Below are 20,791 nucleotides of genomic sequence, written 5' to 3'. Positions count from 1 at the left end.
TCCTATAGGAGGGAGCCTTGTGTGTTCACTGGCAGTCTACTCATTCCAATTGCTAAATCCCCCTCACTCCAAAAATCACCTCTTCTGACAGCTGGCACGAGCCATCTACTTCCTGCCACGGGCAGGCTGAGACACCTACATTTTTATTCCAGTACCACTTTAGACACCCTTCGCAAGTTCCTTTATTAAGGTTTAGAAATCCACCAGATTTGGAAATCTGTTGATCAGACGGAATACAGCGTTATCTCCTCCGGTTACAACAGCTTGTGACTTTTTTTGCCGGAATACAGGGAGGCGTCCTGGGACAACACATATATGACGATGTCTCGCCAACCAAGGGCATCAAAAAACTGCTGACCGTATACACAAACACACCCCCCTGTCTAAACCAGCGTCTCGAAAACTGCCCGGTCGTGCGCATCCACACTTATCTCAGCGTCTCAGAAACTGTCCAGATAAACACAACGCGTCATTGGCTTGATCAGCTCTCTGAAGCTGCATGCCCTTTGAGAGCTCAGCAACAATGGGTGGTTAAGGGGCGCTTGCTTCGAGCCCAACTTACGTCCCAGAGCGGTTGGTGGTCCCGGTCACTGGAGTAATGGGGTGCTGTAGGTCAGACTCGAGGAGCACTGGCAGAGCTGTGTGTGACGCACAGTGCTGAACAGCAGGGAGTTCTTTAGAGCAGACAGGCCTGTGATACACTGAGGTATGCAGCTCCGTTAAGAGCCGGCATGGATACTGTTGTTTTAAGTACCCGGTTCGCATGTGTGGAGCACAGCAGGCTTGCCGAAAGTTGCACAACTGTCCTCTTGCACGTCAGTGGACCGTGTGATACTCCAAGTGGATCACATTTCAGTCACATGACGCCACAGGGCGAGTGAGTCACTGGACATCCTCTGATGTCAGCTGTGCCACAGTGCACCATGGGCTGCCTCCAAGCCAAAATACGTAAGAAAACCTGCAGTTTGTTAAAAAGTGATTGTTACTAATTCTTCTGAATACTGGGCCACGAACTAACACAAAGCGAAGAATGCAGGAGGAGGGGCCGATTCCATAGTGAGGGACAACTGTGTGTGGGGAGAAGGGGCACACAAAAGGATCCGTCACACCATGGTAAAAAACCAACCACCAAACTCACAGGCTAGCTCAATGACATGCATCACCAGGTTTCACCACAGCACCTCACCGACAAAGTGTCCGCACAGTTTTAACAGAAGGTGGTAAGACCACTCACAAATTCACGCTGGGCACCCCTTCCATGTGGCACCACGCAATATGATGACTGCTTTGGTCACTTCCACCCAGTCGGGAAATTACTATCAGCTCAGATTGGCCAACTACAACCTATTCACAGAATCGACCTAGAGAAAGGGCCTAGTATTTGGAAAACACCCACCGAGATCACAATCACACGGGTATGGTGTTTGGAAAAAGTTTAAGCCCCATGCATCCCCCCTCGAAACAATTAGGAAGCACCTCCACTGCATTGACCTCTAGAGACAGAGCGACGGACCACATGCAAGGCAGAAAGTCGCCATATAGCTGCTACTTATGAAGGGTAAACAGTGTGCAGCAATTGTATAACTTTTCAATCCCTGGTGGCACAGCACCCAGGATAATGTGCTGCATAGCTATCCACTTACAAGGTCCCAAAGGCGAGACCTATTGGCTATGCCAGTGCTTGTTTTTGTTTACTTCTGTGCCAAGTCCTAATTTATGTCTAAGTCCGGCCTTGCATGGAAAGGAATAGCGGTATCCAGGCAGTCGCCGGCCTGCAAATCGCGTGCAAACACCTGAGACATCAGGCTTTGTGCCAAAGCTAAGGGGAATCCCTGTGCACGCTTGGGAAGTTCTGCAATGGAGACACACAAGGGCCTTGCTGCTGTTTCTGCAAGTTGAGTTTCTCCAGTCTGCTTCTGCCCCTTCAGCCAAAGTCCAGAGCACCCCGCCCCTACAAAGCTGGCTATTCATTCTGAAATTACCGAGGTTACTTACGGTCAGTGCAACAATTGTGCTGTGAAACTTGCCCCTCAAAAACTGTGCAGCTAAATATGTGATTTAAGTTAATATGTCATGCTCTTGCATTCTACGGAGAAGTGGCAAATTAATACTCTCCCGATTGCCTGAGATCGACTCATTATTAATAGATTCTAATTCATTGGTTTTATCGACGGTGTCTGCAGGGTCTTTCGTGATTATCATTCAAACTTCTTGATGGAAGTGCTTGGGCAAAGCTTTTCATTTTCTTTACTGCTTTCTATCACCATCTATTGGGCAGAGACAGTACTTGCCTTTCACTAGATAGAGTAAGTGCACCAGGGTAGTAGTCTGTTTTATTTAGTTTGTAAGTAATCGCACGAAGGAAGCGGAGTTCCTATGGCTAATGAAATAAGAAACCAAGGCTTAATGACCGATAAACAGCCCGAAATATCCAGTTTTTGTTAACATTGTGGGTTTAGGGAGTGTTATGAAGTTGCAGCTGCATCCGGGTTTGTATAATACAAATAACAATGTTATCGAAAATGCTAATAGTGTTTTAGGTGAGGAAATTATATATTATACAATAACTGTCTTTATTCTTTTATCTTGCCTCTTGGAATTTAGTTTGTGAGAATGATGTAAATAACCTAAGAACGAATCATGCTATCTATTCGTTGAAAATGTTTCAGTTCCGTTAAGAAAATCATTTAACTTATCTTTGCATGCATTTTGTGTATTGTTTCTCTGTATCTCTTCCCACCCTACTATAGTACGAAGTAGTTCACCAGGCAAAAAATACAGATATGTTTGTGCCTGAAATGTATACCATCTGTCACTTGAGCACGAATCCAAATATCTCATCCACATATGTCATGTTAAACACGTGCTTAAGCAATACAGCCTTCTGCCGAAGACTATAACGGTTCTTAAAAGACCGCAAAAACGAGTGATATGTCTGAGCCATTGGCAAAGACCTATAACAAGGGTGAGGGCTTTTATTATATAGCCTTATATGCTGTGGCTGAGGGCTGTACAAGTCGTTAAAGGGCTCTGTTATCATCATAGGCTGGATAGAGCTTCTGCCATTACCTCTCACCAACTTCTCCGAAAGGAAACCCTTTGGTCTCCACTCACCAACTATTTATCCTCACCTGTAATGCATAACAAAGACAGTACTTTTGTTTTTCAGCCGCCATGAGTATTGTGATTTATTCTTTTTATATTCATCATGTTAAGATATTATATTATCACTTTGTTTTCTGAACTTTTATAGTGCCCGTTATCGGACTTTCTTATTAAGTATATTTGGTATGGATGTTGATTTCTTTCTCTTTCTTTTCTTCTCTCTTTTTATGTTCTCTCTTTATTTATGAAATGTAAAATGCTTATTTACAAAGGTACCTAATTCTGTATTACTGTTCCTAGTTGTTCTTTTTGCTTTTTGACAATAGTAATTATATCAGTTTTTCATTTTACTATGGACATACATATTGTATACTATCTTTTGTAAATTTCCTATAATCATTGTTGTAATGTTGTACCTTTGTTCCTATTTACTTCAATAAAGCTCTTTAAACAAAAAAAAAGGTATTAAACCAGAGTGTGATGTTCAGACGTAACAGATGTTATGTCTGAACATAGAACGCAAAGATGATGGAATGTTACGTGGATGTTTCCTTCTCCTCCTTCTCCACACAGAGTTATAGGCACAGGCAAGGGCCTATAACGATTGGGCAATAACAGCTGTTATAGCCTGAGGCAGAACAGCTGGAAGACTATTCGAACATTCCACTCGTTAACAGTGGAATATTCTAAATTAAAAGGGGGAAACAGAAAGACAAACACTGAAATGTTGGAGCAGAAGGCTTATACCAGTCATCATTGTCCCTGAGCCACTCCATTGTCTTCAATGAAGCTCCCAACATTCTTATGTTATAATGTATCCTTAAGGCGAGGGCCTTTAACAAGGGAGCGGGCATTTAATGGCCAGTAGAGCCTGCTACAGAGGGCTCTAATGCCATTTAACATTCTGCCCGAGACAGCAGAATGTTCTAATTTGTAAAGCAAAGGCCTGAGGGGGTTGAAATCCCCTCGGTCTCTTGGAGGCCTTTGTTCTCAGCAGGAGCTGTGAAGGACATCATTGGAATGTTGCTACACCAGGCTTCTACCGGCCATTAAAAGCCCATTTCACTCCATTTTTTTCAACCTAGCTCCCAACATTCCAATGTTCTAATTAATGTTTACCTTTTCATGGCAAAAACATCAAACCATAACAGTTATTTTGTGCTAAAAATGTTAAACTTGTTTTTATTAACAGGAAAAAGCAAAAGTCCTCCAGGATCGAGGAGTTGCTTACATCGACAGTGACCTTTCTATAGAAGGTACTAACAACTATGATCAGAACACCATAGACATTTAATTCTTAAAGTGTGTTGTGAAGTGATGATGTTCTCCTAAGATAAAAACTAACTTGGTTAATAGTCATTGCGTCCAGCAACTTACCCTCTATTTAACATGAACTATTTGGGGTTTCAAATATATTACTTTTTTTTTCTTCAGAACGTGATGTAACTGTTTTCTTTTGCGTATAACATTTTGCTTTTTACATGGGATTAACGGGCACATGTATCAACAATAATTGCATTCGCAAACGGTGCAAATCGCAATTTTCGGCCGTTTGCGAATGTAATTATCAAAAGTGGAATGCATCATGTATTTCGCAATTTTAGGAATGGCAATCAGGTTCTTTGGACCCCCCCGCACCCTTGCAATTGCATTTTCAATTTGCGATTCGTAAATTGAAAATCGCAAATTGTAAATGCCTTCCCATTGATTTCTATGGGCCTCTTGGCCCATAGGAATCAATGGGAAGGGTTTTCCTTAATTGCGATTCGCAAATTGTGAATCACAATTAAGGAAAATTACCGAATCGCTAAAAAAAAATGCGAATTAATCATGCATTGCCGTTTGCGAATCCTTAATTGCGATTCCTTAATTTTCGCAATTAAGGATTCGCAAACGGCAACATTGATGCATGTGGCCGTAAAAGACTTAACGGGCACATGCATCAACAATAATTGCATTCGCAAACGGTGCAAATCGCAATTTTCGGCCGTTTGCGAATGCAATTATCAAAAGTGGAATGCATCACGTATTTCGCAATTTTAGGAATGGCAATCATGTTGCGATTTCTAAAATTGCGATTGCATTTCAGAAATCGCAATTTCAGATTTCTGAAATGCAATGCATGATCATTTTTAAATTGCGAATTAGCAATTTGGAAGGGGTAAATTAGCATAAGTTTGAACCTCGTGCTAATTTACCAAAAACCTTCAAATATGCACAAAAATGCATTTTTGAAAGTTGCGTGTTACACACACACATGTCCTTGGGACATGTGTGTGTGTAAATTGAACTTAAGTTTAATTTCAGGGGTGCAGGGAGGGGTTCTTTGGACCCCCCCGCACCCTTAAAATTGCATTTTCAATTTGCGATTCGCAAATTGAAAATCGCAAATTGTAAATGCCTTCCCATTGATTCCTATGGGCCTCTTGACCCATAGGAATCAATGGGAAGGGTTTTCCTTAATTGCGATTCGCAAATTGTGAATCGCAATTAAGGAAAATTACCGAATCGCTAAAAAAAATGCGAATTAATCATGCATTGGCGTTTGCGAATCCTAATTGCGATTCCTTAATTTTCACAATTAAGGATTCGCAAACGGCAACATTGATGCATGTGGCCGAACATCCTTAATTATGGCATTAAAATGTCACAAATCACTGAGGAGTGCCAAGATCATACAGAAGATTAGGGCTGTAGGCGGAAATCTGTAGGAATGTCACTGAATCCTGTGCTAACTTGTAAAGTCCTTTCATTAGGTCAGGTGTTAACCAAGACCCCTTTGATTTTACTCAAATTACATGTATATTATTTTTACTTATAGGGCGTTTCAGCCAGTCCTCTTCACTTATTCGTCTGTTTGTGTCATTCACACTTTCCTTCCGCCCACCACAGCACTAGCGTGAGTTGGTCTGCTCACATCAGCCATTGACTGACTTCACTGTGAGTGAAAACATTATGCCATTGGATTCATGAGTAGCACAAACAGGCTCCTTCGGTGCGAAGGGACTACTTTGCCAGTGTGAGCTTACTGAAAACTAAAAATATTTTCCTTGTTGCCACTTTTTTTTTTTTAGAATGATGTCAACTTCCCCCAAACAACTTTTTTCAAAAATCGTGTATTAACAAAGTCAAAAGGCTAGCAGGCAACACTGGACCCATTCGCCTTGCCAATTCTTGTTGCATATAATAAGGAGTCTATCAATCCTAAATTAATTTGTTCCAGAATAATAATTCAGATACTGATATTACTAACTAAGTCTCCCTAAAGAAATATATCTATGATGGATCAGGCGCGCTGCACTCATAATTCAGATTGTTTTACTTGGCTGGACATTACATTCTGCAGTCACCTTGGATCATTACATACCATCTTTGATGGATTTTAAATTAATTTTCCAAGGAGGAATTTTAACAACTGCTCCCTAGGTTTCAAATACATTGGACAGAGGAACAAAAGATGCGAAATAGTGTCATATGTGCTTCATGCACAGTACAAATTCAAGGTCTAAAACTTCTGATGTAGAGCAACTGCCAATACTTGGTTTGATGGGATTAAAAAATGTATTCTTTGAGAGACATCCTAAGAGATAGTTATTTTTTCAGCTTGCAATGCGTTTAAGTAACATAGTGCTACATGATGCTTATCTTCCAGAGTTTACATTACCTATAGCCATTATTTCTACTTTTCAAATTCAAATACATTTTTATGCTAATTATCTGGTGTGTTCCAAAGTTGATTTACATTTTTTTACAAAAAGTTAAACCTAATGTATCTCAGGCATTGGATAGACTGTGATCTTGCTTGTTTTACATGTTGGTCCCTCCCTTAACACCTAGGTTACTCTATTGATGAACATATACATGATTAAAGAATTTCTCTAGGATGCACTTATAATGTACATAAATGTCCTGGGCAAAAGCCACAAATGACAAGGGAAGTTTCTTGCAGTCTTTGCCAAGGTCTTGGCAAACAATTGAGCAGATTTCTGGCACTTGCATGCACTAGAAGTAAAACCAGATGCATTGCCAAAAAAGTTTGTTCAAGTATAATTTGAATCCATTCCTACTTGGGAACAAGCTGGGTGAACAATGCTCAAGAAGCATTTAAATAAACTAAAACAAAGAATACGAGTGCATTTATACATAGCAATCACATTCAAAGGTGAGATTCCAAACCATTAAGATGTTAATTTACCAGCTGGTGCGTGCATGCTTTTCTATCTAATATGTACAAGAAAACTGTCCAATAATTCCCCAGTAGACCCCATGCTCTGGGCGACCTATTCTGAGAATATCCACTCATGGGGGGCCCATATCTTCATAAAGCAAGCCACCCAAAGTAAATGGTACCATACTGAATTAAATGCATGTTTTAGAGCCACAAATACTATATAATTCATCCTTTACTCAAGATCGTATTTGGTGATCAGATTCAGGATACCTATTTGTTCTAGAGTTTCTGCTCGTCTCTTAAATCCTGCTTGGATTTGGGAGGGGGAGGGGCATAATTTCATTTTTCTCATACCAGGCCTCAACCTGATTTAGACTGAATTTCTGAATCAATTTTAATAAACAACCCTGCAAGGAAGGAAGGTGATCATTTTTCTGATCACACCTAAAGCCCTTTTAATTATATATTGGGTTTACTTCATCTAATTTCCATGACATTAGAAAGATCTGTTTAGCTAGAATAGAATTATTTACAATGATAAGGATCCCACAACTGAAAAACAGTTTTATAGAGATCATGTATAATGAAGATGAGCCAGTGGTCTTTTTTTAGGTCTTGCCTAGGCAACGCGAGTGTGCTGTCCTTCAAGACGTGCTGTATTCACTGTATGGGCTTACAGCCCACCCATTGGCTTTTTATTGGTAATTTGGATTGTCTTCCAAAAAGGCTTCCCCTTTAGTAGTTAATCATTCTTCTTTGTCCTGTCTTGTTGTCCTTTGTATCCTACCACGGTGCAGTGCCTAACTTTCAGGATATTTATGATTTCGTCTTTATGGGTTTCTTTTTCCAGGGACTTTTTTTTTCTTTCAGTCGCTCTGCTTTGAGCTCCATTGCATTCGGTAGGTTGTTCCTGCCCCAGCGCTCCACTTTCACCGGTCTCCAGAAACCACTCCCACTACAATGCTTGCCCAACCCCCCACCCTTCCCAGGTCGTCCCTAGCCCCTCCTAAATCCTCCTCGTCGCTGCTTGTTACAATGCACTTTGACCGCCATCTCAGGTTCTTAATGGCATGAAAAAGAAAAAGTAAGTGGTGTTAGGCTTGAGGGCACCTCGTCCGCGAATGATTAGCAGTTCTTGCTGGATTTGAAGGCTTAAACATCCCATATGGTGTGCCACTCCTAACAAAGTCTATCTTGCACACCTCAGGCCTCAAACCTTCAATTCGTTACACTCCAGTGCCAGCGGCGTTGTGTTTGTCTTTATTTCGCAAAAAAGGTGAGTGCTGTCCCAATGCAGCAAATAGGATGAGGCTCTGGGCAACAGGCAGTTGTTTTGGGGCCGCTGTCATTTTCCCATAGGAGTGTACTGTTGCACTTACAACTGCACTGTGATAAACACAGTGCATTCTGTAAGAGGGCATCGGAAGCTATGCATCTGTATGTGTTCTTTCTGCCTGTGGGTGTGTGTACCTGAGCAAGCATGTCTGTGTCTACCTACATGTGCTAATGGTCCTCTCTGAGTAGTGCATGTCCATGTGTGTATGTGTGTGTGCATGCATGTGTGCATCAGGGTGTTTATTGGTTGTTTGCATCTCTATCGTTTGTTCTATCTATCTGAAAAATGGTCATGTCTGAATATAACATACCTGTAATGGTATGTATGGCCCTGTGAACCAAAAGACCAGGCTTTCTTAGAAGTACTGGTCTATAAGGGGCCCCAGCCTGACACTGACTGACTTTTGTCCGTCCACAAAGACGTGTCTTAAACTTGGGTTTCAATTGGTGTGATCCTAGTCAAATAGTTTACATTTCATCTCTTTCAGTTTCCATACCAGTCAAAGCTGTCAGCACTTAACCAGGAGTTTTAAACATAGTGTGAAGTGCCCCAGAGTCTTAGTCCAAACGAAAAGCAGCAATCGGGCAACTGAAACACGCACCTGGAAAATCCCAAGGGTATATATTTTTTTATTACATATGTTAAGGCGACAACAAGTGTTTCCTCGCATTTTTCTGCCGTGGAACGTTTTCTTATTCAAAAATCAGTTTTATTAGATATTTATAGAAGAGCATAGGTACATTTCACAGTGGAAAACATACAGTTTGATCACGCAACCTGAACGAGTGGGGGCTGCGGTATAAAGACAGAGAACTACTTTGATATAGTAAAACAAGACAACGAGGAAAGATGAGGGAGGGTGGGAAGAGGGAGAGGGGGCCAAGGGGAGTCACAACTTGAAGCTTGGCCAAATACAATGGGGGGCGTGAAGAGAGGTTTAGGGATTGGGGCAGTAGTGGCAGGGGGAAGAGGAGAGGGTAGGGAGTTGCACACCTGTAATAGAGTAGGCTGCTTCACTGTTAGAGTTCAGCTCGTGCGGTAACAGTGACTCTTCAAAATGCAGAAGGGCGCAGAAGTAGGGGGGGTGAAGCAAGAATGTTCTAGTTTGAAAAGATGTTCTAGCAATGGTTGCCAAGAATGCATGAATTTCATTTTGGGGTGTATGATATGGCAAGTTAAATGCTCCATTGCCATAGTGTGCCAGAGGCGAGTGAACCACAGCGGCACGGGTAGGGTCGAGGGCTTTTTCCAAAGAAGGGCAAGGGTTTGTTTCCCATACCAGAGGTGTGTTTGGTATGGGGAACCCCACTGTGTCTTTGATGTGGCTCAATATCTCCTTCCAAAAGAGAGTTAAAAGTGGGCAAGACCACTGGATATGGATGAAGGAGCCCGTTGCGGAGTTACAGCGCCAGCACAAGGGTGAGGAGTTGGGGAACATTTTATGTAACCGTACCGGTGTGTAATACCAGCGGGTCATTACTTTATAGGCAGTTGTGCACTGAGAGATGCTTCTGTAGGTCCTAAGAATGTCATGCCAAAGTTGTTCCCATTGTTCCGTGGAAATAGTACCTGAGGTCTCTAAATGCTGTTGTGTTTGGTAGGGGTGCGTGGGCATGAGAGGGGACTGTTGTAGGACCTGGTATGTAGGACCTGGTATGTACGTGAGATCAGTCCACCACGAGCCATCAAAAGACTGCACCAGTGTCTCAAATGAAGTGAGCGGGCGTGTTGCTCCTTGTATGTTAGTGGGTGCGAGTAACCAATGTTAGAGCTGGTAATATTGTTATTGCAGTCCTGTCGTGTCAGAGAGGTGGAAGTCTTTTTTGCATTGATCAAAGGTCTTAAAGGTTTAAACCTCGAAGAGATAACGGATCGTGCAGCACTCCCCCTCTCCCCAGGCTAGGAAGGAGTGGGGTAGTAAAGCCGGAGGAAAGTTTGGGTTTTGGGCCAATGGGGTGCTGGGAGAGGGGAAGGAAGTGAGGCCTTTGGGAACCACAATTTTGTCCCATATGTCTAGAACTGTTCTCATGGGGGTGGCTATTGAGGCACAAAAGGTTGTGACTGCTTTGGAAGCCAGGCTGAGTCCCAGAGAGGTCTGCACACCACCGCATGATCCATATGAAACCAGTGTATTCCGCTTTCGTAAACCACCCTCTCCGAGGTATAGCGAAGGTGTGACGCCTAATAGTAAAGGTGGAGGTTGGGACAGGCAAGTCCTCCCCGATCTATTGGAGGCATGAGTACGTTATTGGAGAACTTTGGTTGTTCCTTTCCCCAAATGAAGGAGTTCATATCTCTCTGGAGGCTTATAATGGCTGTTTGGGGAATATGCGTAGGGAGAGTTTGAAATAGGTACAAGATTTTCGGTAATAAGGACATCTTTACTGCGTTGAGACGACCAGCCACGACATAGGTAGTCGTTTCTAGCACCTCACATCTTTCAGGACAGAGCGCCGGCACTCCAGCCAATTAGCTTTGGCCCAGGAGGCCAGTGTGAAGGTCACATCAAGGCCTAGGTACAGGATCGGGTGGTTCGTCCATTGAAACGTGGTGTGTGATTGAAATTCAAGGACTTCCTGTGGAGAGAGAGTGATAGGTTCAGCACCTGTGATTTAGCAGTGTTAATCTTGAGGCCCGATATCTGTTTGTACGCATGGAGAAGAGAAACCAGTGCAGTTAGATTCCCTAGGTAAGTAGAAGGTCATCTGCAAATAGCACAACCTTATGTTCATCACTGCCAAACGGGATACCTTTGATATTAGGTGACCGACAGATAGCTATTGCACAGGGGCTCCACTGCCAGAGCGAAGAGTAGGGGGGAAAGCGGGCAGCCTTGTCGGGTACCTCAGCAGATGTGTACGGGGGAGAAAGAAGCCCATTAACCCAGATCTGCTTGGTGGGGGCAACTTAGGGTGCCGTTATCCAGGAGACCATGATTGGCCCAAGCCTGATCCTTTGCAAGACCGCTCAGAGGAATGTCCAGTCCACCCTATCAAAAGCTTTCTCAGCGTCTAGGGAGAGTAGACAAGCCGGGATGTCCAGCTGCTGGACTTTCTCTACCAAGTGCGCTATGCGCCGGATGTTATCCGCTCTCTGGCTCTGGCATATAAACATGACCTGGTCCGGGTCTATCAGACCGGTATAAATCTTGGCATCTGTGTTTAGGAGGGAGATGGGGCAGTAAGATGCGCAAAATGATAAATTCTTCCCTGGCTTCGGTATAAGAACTATTTCGGCTATGGTCATCGTGGCTGTAAGACTAGTGTCGTAGGAGATGGAGTTAAAAAGATTAAGGAGGTGGTCCTGTATTTGGGGTAGAAACAAGCAGTATAAGGAGACCATAAGGCATTCTGGGCACGGGGATTTGCCTACTGGTAGGTCCTTCAATGCCCGGTGTACTTCAGACAGTGTGATCGGGCCTCCAAACTTTGTGCATGGATAAGGTCTCAGAGGCGCCCATGGGCAAGAGGCGAGAAAGGGGCCAACGTCTCCCTGGGATGTATCGCCTTGACTATATAAGGTAGAGTAGAATGAGTGGAGGCCCTTCGTTTGTCAGTTTTTGAGGTGGCCCACATACCTTCTCCATTCTTAATCTTGGAGATATGGGCATGGGAGATTTGGGTGCGGAGCCGACGGGCCAGGAGCCAAGCCCTTACCCAAATCTCTAACAATCAAGACATCCGTTGTTGCAAAGCTGATAAGGGTGGTGCTCTTGTCATTCTGGACTCTTCATTTTACAATCAAAGTGTTGATGACCATGTTCATGACATGTATTTGTATATGAAATTACCCACCAACCCAACTGAGGAATTCTTGAAAATGCTCAAAGAAATTATTAACAAGGCTTGTAATAATGGGTTGATTACTGAGAAAGACAAGAAATATTTGATTCAGGATTACCCCAAGAGTCCGTACCTATACATGTTGCTGAAGGTGCACAAAGACCTACACAAACCACCATTCCATCCTATTGTTTCAACAAAAAACTCCATCCACGAACCTACTGGCAAATATCTAGACAGACACTTGCAACCAATCATAAAACAGATGACAACATATGTACGTGACACCACAGACTTTTTGAACAGAATACACAAAGCCATACTGGAAGAAGAAAGCATAATCACATTATGCACTATTGATGTTTGTTTACTATTCACGTCAATTCCACATAACAGAGGCATGGAAGCAATTGAATCGTTTTTAATAAATCATGATATCAAAGAAGATTTGAAAATCTTTTTACTGGAGCTTCTCCAATTCACTTTATACCATAGCTACTTTAGATGGAACGATGAGTTCTACCTTAAACTGTCCGGTACTTCAAAGGGGCAATTGCGTAGCCCCCAGCTAAGCACATTTGTTCATGTACAGGTTCGAAAACGATAACATTCTATCTAATCTTAAAATACTGGCATTACATGGATTACATTTTCCTCATGTGGAAAGGTTTACCGGATGAATTATTGGAATTCATTGATTACATCAACAATAATGATCATATTAAATTCACCTACTGCACGAGCACGGAAAAATCACACACCTTGATGTACTCATCACTCGACATGGCAATTAGATTGAAACTGACGTGTTCACCAAAAGTACAGATAGGAACAACACCTTGCCCTTTAATAATTGGCACCAGATGGCCCTTAAGAGACACTTTCCATATTCACAATTACTGAGAGCAAAAATAATTTCTTTCAAGCCAGAATTGTATGAATTGAATAAGAATAAGATCATAACCAAGTTTGAAGAGAGAAAATACCCAGTTCAAATCTTAGCATCAGCAGCTGAAAGAGCAGATAAAGCTGAACGTAAAGATCTACTAACTTTACAAAAAAGAGAAAAATCAATAATAGATCTGTGTTTTTATCGAAGTTCTCAACAAGAAGTTACCAAATCAAGAAAATCATGCTTAAACATTGGCCAATGATATGCAATGAAACTGACTTAAAAGGTATTTTTGATAATCTACCACTGTTCACATACCAACTCAGTAGAAATCTCAAAGAATTTCTTAACACAGCACCTCAACCGAAAGGTATCACATATAAAGGAACTTTACCCTGTTTGAATTGCGGACATTGCAATAATATTATCAGAGGTACTACAATGACTCATCCCACCATGGGTGCTCCGATCAGGTTATTCACTACAGCTATGTGTGATTCTAAGAATTTGATCTATCTTCTAAAGTCCCTGTGCGGGCCTATTTACGTGGGAAAACTGAAGAGAAAATGAAAACACGATTAACCGAACATAGAAGTACCATAAGAAATCATGTTGAAAAATCACCAGTTGCTGCCCATTTTACCACACACAAGCACAATGTGAGTCAATTGCGATTTTTGGTCTTGGAAGTCATCCCTGTGAAGGAAGGCATTGATAACAGGAAGAAATTGCTACAGCGTGAATTGTACTGGATAAAAATATTGGACGCTTGCTACCCGAAGGGTCTTAATGAACGCTTATACTTCAGTTGTTATCTGTAAAGTGGTTTTCATTCATAATTTTTATTCATAATGTTTTTGTTAACGAAGAACAAATGCTTTAGAAACAATGACCCACAGTCAGTTGTTACTAAATATTTTTTACACTTATGTTTGTGTTACTCTGTTATATTCGTGATGATTCTACATGTATTCATCCCTTTTTATCGCATTTCACCCACTTTTCATTTTTCACCAACGCTTTTTTCTTGTGTTAACACATCGGTGATGATTCCACATGTTTTCGTCCCTTTTATCGTATTTCACCCATCGTGCACTTTTCATTTTTCACACACCTTTTTGTGTTAATATATTGGTAGTCATCATTACAAGATGGCCACCAAGTCCACAATGAAGTTTGGAATCATATTGAATGCTTCCCAACTCAAGATGGCGACGGTTTCTGTGTTTAACTTCTGCGTTTTGCGGGCGTAAGTCTATAGACACTTGGACCGGTACGCGGTCTCCAACTAAGCTTGAAGCACGCCGTTCGAGTTATCGTGTATATCACCCGGTAAGAATTTACCTTGCAACGAGCTGGTGACACCATCACTTTTCCTTCTAATGGCGGTTACTGATTTTAATTTCATCTTATCGCCTAGAGCTCATCTTGAAATGGATTATTTATGCAGAATGCTTTCCACTCGCTACATACCGTAAAGGACCACTTAATTTTTTGGCGTAAGTTTTCACAGTACACTTGAGCACTGCGTCTTTATATTTTATGGGCAGCCCCTCTTGGTTTATTTGTCTTACACTCTATAAACGCTTGATGCGTTTTAAAAATCGCATGGTTGGCTTCACTTGTACACCTGTTCATATCACCGTTCTTCTTAAGTTGTGTTAATGTGTCACTGTCGCACTTTTCTTTTTAACGCATGATTGAGAGTTTCACCCTTTTTTTCCACAAAATGCACATAACGCGCCGGACTCACCATTTCTCAGGACACTTATGTTTTCATTTACATTCTGTGCAATGACATCTATATCGTTTGTTGCACCCTGGTTCACTTGAAGGATTTATTAACATGCCGTGAATTGCTCCTTTGAGAAATTCAGTTAGCTTCTGTTTGTGTGCATGTAATTCATTGACTTTGTTAACTCGTGGAGGCTACGATCCCCTTGAATCACAATTTAATTTACTTCACAGAACGTCCCCGTGATGAAGGGCTTGGTCCCGAAATGCATTGGGAGCATTAATCCTATATCAGGATCCTAAGCAAGTCGGATTTATGTATCTAAACGACAATTTTGGAATTTATAAACAACAGAACTTGTGAAGATGATATCCTTGAATACCATTGTGGCTTAACATGGTTTAAAATAAATGTGAAGAATATAAAGAAAATCGTTTGAGTTTGTTTACTTTCAAAAGAACAGGGGGTTTTACCCCAGTGGAGTGCTTTATGGGGACACTGTTTTAGTTGAAACAGCACTACCATTAATTTAAATATCATTTGACTCCCTTTGGTCAGAGGAAGATACACATCAGCACCCAACCGTGATTAACCAGTTTATTTTTCAAATGACCACATCCGACACTATTCAACATCTACATGGCCCGCTCACACAAGTCGCCCGACAGCACGATCTCAACATAATCTTCTACGCTGACGACACTCAACTGATCCTCTCCCTCACTAAGGACCCCCTCACCGCCAAATCCAACCTCCACGAAAGAATGAAGAGTTGAAACAGCACTACCATTAATTTAAATCTCATTTGACTCCCTTTGGTTAGAGGAAGATACACAACAGCACCCAACCGTGATTAACCAGTTTATTTTTTCAAATGACCACACTCGACACTATTCAACATCTACATGGCCCGCTCGCACAAGTCGCCCGACAGCACGACCTCAACATAATCTCCTACGCTGACGACACTCAACTGATCCTCTCCCTCACTAAGGACCCCCTCACCGCCAAATCCAACCTCCAAAGAATGAAGGCCGTCGCCGACTGGATGAAGATCAGCCGACTGAAGCTGAACAAGGACAAGACGGAGGTCCTCATCCTCGGCTCCAACCCTTCAGCCTGGGAGGACTCCTGGTGGCCTACGGCACTGGGAGCAGCCCTGACACCCACCGACCATGCACGCAACCTGGGAGTTCAGCACTCTCCATGACCAAGCAAGTCAACGCAGTCTCCTCCTCCTGCTTCAACACCCTCTGCATGGTCCGCAAGATCTACTGGTGGATCCCGACAGATACAAGAAGAACAGTCACCCAGGCCCTCGTCAGTAGCAGACTCGACAATGGAAACGCCCTCTACGCGGGAGCCCCGGCCAAGCTCATCAAACGACTGCAACGCATTCGAAACGCCACTGCACGCCTGATTCTTACGTACCACGCCACAGCCACATCACCACCCACCTGAGAAACCTGCACTGGCTCCCCGTCAACAAGAGGATTTCCTTCAAGCTCCTCATCCATGCACAGAAGGCACTCCACAAGACCGTCCCAGCCTAGCTCAACATACGACTCTTCTTCTACATCCCCAGCCTCCAGCTCCGTTCCACCGACCTCGCTACCGTCCCTCGCATCTGAAGAACAACCACCGGCGGCAGATCCTTCTCCCACCTCGCCGCCAAGACCTGGAACACCCTCCCACTCAGCCTACGACAGACCCAAGACCTGCTGACCTTCAGGAGGCTACTCAAGACTTGGCTGTTCGACCAGTAGCGCCCCCCCCATTTTTCCTCCAGCGCCTTGAGACCCTCACGGGTAAGTAGTGCGCTCTACAAATTCTTGATTGATTGATTGACCATTGGATTATTCAGATTATAAAGTGTGCCGCACAAACCTATTGATCTCATGCCTTAAAAGTGTCCCACAAGGTATGCCCAGCAAAATCAGGTAGGGCATTCACCTCAAAGTAGGCTTGATTCTCTCGCTGGATCTCTTTGACATTGACCGGGTCGCTTAGGATGTGGGACGGAGCTGCCAGCGGGGTGGGGGCAGTTCACCACGTTGGCACCTTTCAGGGTCATCTTGAGGTGTATGTGGTCTGAGATAGAGCTATCAGATATACACGCCGACTCAAGGGACCGAATAAGTGAGTGTGATAGAAAAATAGATGCGTGAGTACCAGCGGTGGACGTGGGAGAAAAATATATAGTCTTGTGTGTCCAGCGATTTATATCGCCAAGTGTCCACCAAACCCAAGGCTGTGATATCTCTCTTATGTGTCGCAGATATTGCCCCAGCGCCCTGAAAGCTTAGGAGTTGCAATTCTTGTAACCTGGCCTCAGAGAATGCAAGCATCCTTTCCTGTTTATGGCTGCCAGTTCTTTCTACAGGTCTTATCAAAGTAACCCTCGGCGCAATGCTACGCTCCGCCCACGGAGTGTACGTAGTGTTGCCTACTTTGCACTTTGCAAAGTAGGCGTAGTAGGCAACACTAAGCACGCTCCGTGGATGGAGCGAAGTTGCCCGCCACCCGCCTCCCTCCCGCCCTCTTCTACATACCTAATTTCAGGTAAAAAATACTGTAAAAGTAAATTAAAGGCACTTGCCTGGTCCGCGGCGTCCCGGGGCTCCCTCTTCGCTTTCGCGCTGACTTCTTCCATCCAAATGCACATGCGCGGCCGCCTGGGGGGGCAGATAAGGAGCTATTGCCCCATCTGCCTCTGGGGGGGGGGCAGAAAGACTGTATCATTTTTCTGGGGTGTGGGGGCCTTGACATGCCCATTCTCAGCAACCCCCAACCCTACCTATATAAAAAAAAAATCCCTGGCGCTTAGTGGGCTTTCTGCCCCCCCCCGGGGCAGGTCAGGGGCTATTGCCCCCATATTCCTCCTGGAGGGGCAGCACGTCTATACTTTCTTTGGGGGGGTAGGGTTGGGGTATTGCATGCCCATTCTGGGCAATCCCCACCCCAGGCCTATAAATAAAATAATCCCTTGTGCCCCCATCTGTACCCAGGGGGGCATAAAGACTGTTATTGTGCAGGGGGGGTTGGGGGCCTGGGCAAGCCCATATTGGGCAGCCCCCATCCCTAATTTACATAATAAAATAAATCCCTGGTTTCAGGGGACAGAAAGACTGGAATTTTGTGGTGGGGGGCATTGGCATGCCCATCTTTGGCAACCCCCACCTGTAAATTAATCGTAAAAAAACCCTGGTATCTAGTGGGCTTTCTGCCCCCCCGGAGGGGCATATTGGGGCTACCGCCCCATCTGTACACAGGGGGGACATAAAGACTGTTATTGTGCAGGGGGGTTGGGGGCTTGGGTGTGCCCATAATGGGCAGCCCCCATCCCAAATTTACATAATAAAATAAATCCTTGGTTTCTAGTGGGCTTTCTGCCACCCCGGGGGGAGGGGAGGCAGAAAGATTGGGGTTTTGTGGGGGGAGGGGTGGGGCATGGCCATGCCCATATTGGGCAGCCCCCACCCCTAATTATAATTTTCAAAACAATCCCTGGTATCTGGTGGGCTTTCTGCCCCTCCGGGGGGGCAGAAAGACTGTTTTTATGGCCGGGGGGTGGGGGCATTTGCAGGCCCATATTGGGCAGCCCCCACCCCTAAATAACATGTAAACAATAATCCTTGGTATCTAGTGGGCTTTTTGCCCCCCAGGGGAAAAGTGGGGGTAATGCCCCATATGCCACACCAGGGGGGGAAGTGGGCAGAAAGATTAAATATGCCCAAAATAATATGGGGGAGCAAAGGCCCTTGCCCAAGGGACAGCACCTCCTCTGTGGTGCATAGTGGGTGGATCCCTGCTTGGGGATCGACCTCCTGGGGTGATCCCCAAGCAGAGATCCACTAGGGAGATTATCCCCTTTCCAACGATACCTCTCCTGACTTTCTACGTGCTCAGATAGCCCCCTGAGCACGTAGAAAGTGAAACTGAAATGAGCCTCTTGGCTCATTTCAGTTTCTTTTTCATTGCAATGACTTCAGCGCGCCACACGCGCGAACGGCATTGCAATGAAAATGTAAATTGGCCTCTGGAAGTTGGGGAAGCTCTCCCCCAGCCTCCTGAGGCCAATAAAAAAAAAGGGTAATACCTCTGCTGTCTGCAGCAGAGGGATTCAGTGCCCCTGTTCTCATGACGGAATGGTTCCGTCATGAGCACAGGAGCACTGATGCTCATGACGGAACCATTCCGTCATGAGAATTGAAGGGGTTAAGCAAGTCAGGAATTTATGACGCACTTGATCCCTGGCTTAAGAGTTAGTTTCAGAGTGTTCTTTTTGTTGCCCATCTTGCAGCAGTGATGATGTAATATATTGGGGTACACCACGATCTCTTGAGTACACGCGTGTAGGGGGCAACACTCCATTCCAGTCATTGGAAAGTAGCAGTAATGTGTAGGAATTATACCTACTACTAATTTATTCCACTTTCTAAAAATCTCTGTGTTGTCAAGCTGGATAATCTGTAGGATTATCACCCCAATAGCCAAGTGTTCTGGAAGTCCTCCTTCATGAACATGTGCTAGCCACCGGGCTCGCTCATCTGTTATCTTTCCACATAATGGAGGGGAGTGTGCTCTCTTTTCCAGGAATAATGGTCTGTATTGAAACCTTTCTCTATCTTTGTCACTCACCACCGTCACATTGGAAAATAACCGTTCTGAGTCATGCACTATTGTTTCACTGTTACACTTGCAGAGTGTAGTTATGCCATGTCTTTAAAGGAGGAGGCAGCTTGTTATTAGGCCTGGGTCAAAAACGATGCTACGCTCGCAGAGTTTGCGGAGCGAGCGCAACTACGCACTACACGAATTGCACGTAGCACAGTGCAAAAACGCGTAGCGTAGCTGGCATTTTTTGCTCGCTTGCGGTCCTCCACGTCAAGTTGGCGACCGCAAGCTACCAAAATCAACATCCCGGCGAGACATTTTCCTCGTTCGCAATCGGCAACATCAAGTTGCTGATCGCGAGCGTGGACAATAACCTCCCGGTGAGATTCTCAACGTGGGGAGGTCAGGTTTCTCATTGCGAGTGGTTGCGTATGTTCGCGACCGCTATCGATGAGAAACTACCAGTCCGCATTGAGAAAGCTGCCGCTCGAGTACAAATCTACTCGAGCAGCAGAAAACGAACGCTTGCACTGTGCATTATGCCGTTCACAATGATTGCACAGTGCAGACAAGCATCCGGCACTGCAATTTTTGCGAACAGCATTTCCCTAACGCACTACGGAGTTCGCGTAGCTACGCGTAGCGCAACATAGTTAAAACTGCACTTCGCATAGTGTAGCATAGCGCGACTATGCAAACTACGCCCAGGGTTACTTGTTATAAGGTGTTGGATTCTGCACTCTGCTGCACACTGACCCACTTCATAGAGCAGCAAGGTTGAGGTATAGTCACCAATCCTTTCTTTAACAAGCATTGGCATAGCCAATAGGTCTCACCTTTAGGACCTTATAAGTGTTTAGCCATGCAACAGTTGATGTTGTTGCACCAATGATATTGTGCTGCACAACTAAATACTTATAAGGTCCAAAAAGCGAGACCTATTGGCTATGCCAATGCTTGTTTTAAAGGGGCCTCAAAACGGGTCTCTATGAGGCTCTGTTTTGTGCCCTGGCACAGGCAGCAAGCACAGCAGATGTGCACGTGTTCACACTACTCACTTCTCTCTAGTGGAGAAGTTACGGCATGATGTCATGCCAGGTGAGCGTTGTATGGGAAGGGGAATCCTTTAAAGAGAGTCATTTTCTCTCTGGAT

The 20,791-nt window shown here is 44.2% G+C and overlaps 1 protein-coding gene across 1 annotated transcript in view; it reads left to right on the top strand.

Annotated features, from left to right (window-relative positions):
* The window catches only part of LOC144772019 (N-acetylated-alpha-linked acidic dipeptidase 2-like), a 283,318-nt gene that overhangs the window by 164,169 nt on the left and 98,358 nt on the right, over nt 1-20,791 (top strand). Inside the window, exon 9 of the mRNA XM_078656233.1 lies at nt 4,298-4,361. Coding sequence (XP_078512359.1) covers nt 4,298-4,361 — 64 coding nt within the window. The remainder of the gene's footprint in view (nt 1-4,297; nt 4,362-20,791) is intronic.

This window comes from Lissotriton helveticus, chromosome 8, assembly GCF_964261635.1.
Source record: "Lissotriton helveticus chromosome 8, aLisHel1.1, whole genome shotgun sequence".
In the NCBI taxonomy this organism is placed as follows: Eukaryota; Metazoa; Chordata; class Amphibia; order Caudata; family Salamandridae; genus Lissotriton; species Lissotriton helveticus.
The sequence above is the reverse complement of the archived record's forward strand: the minus strand, read 5'-3'. Positions and strand labels throughout refer to the sequence as shown.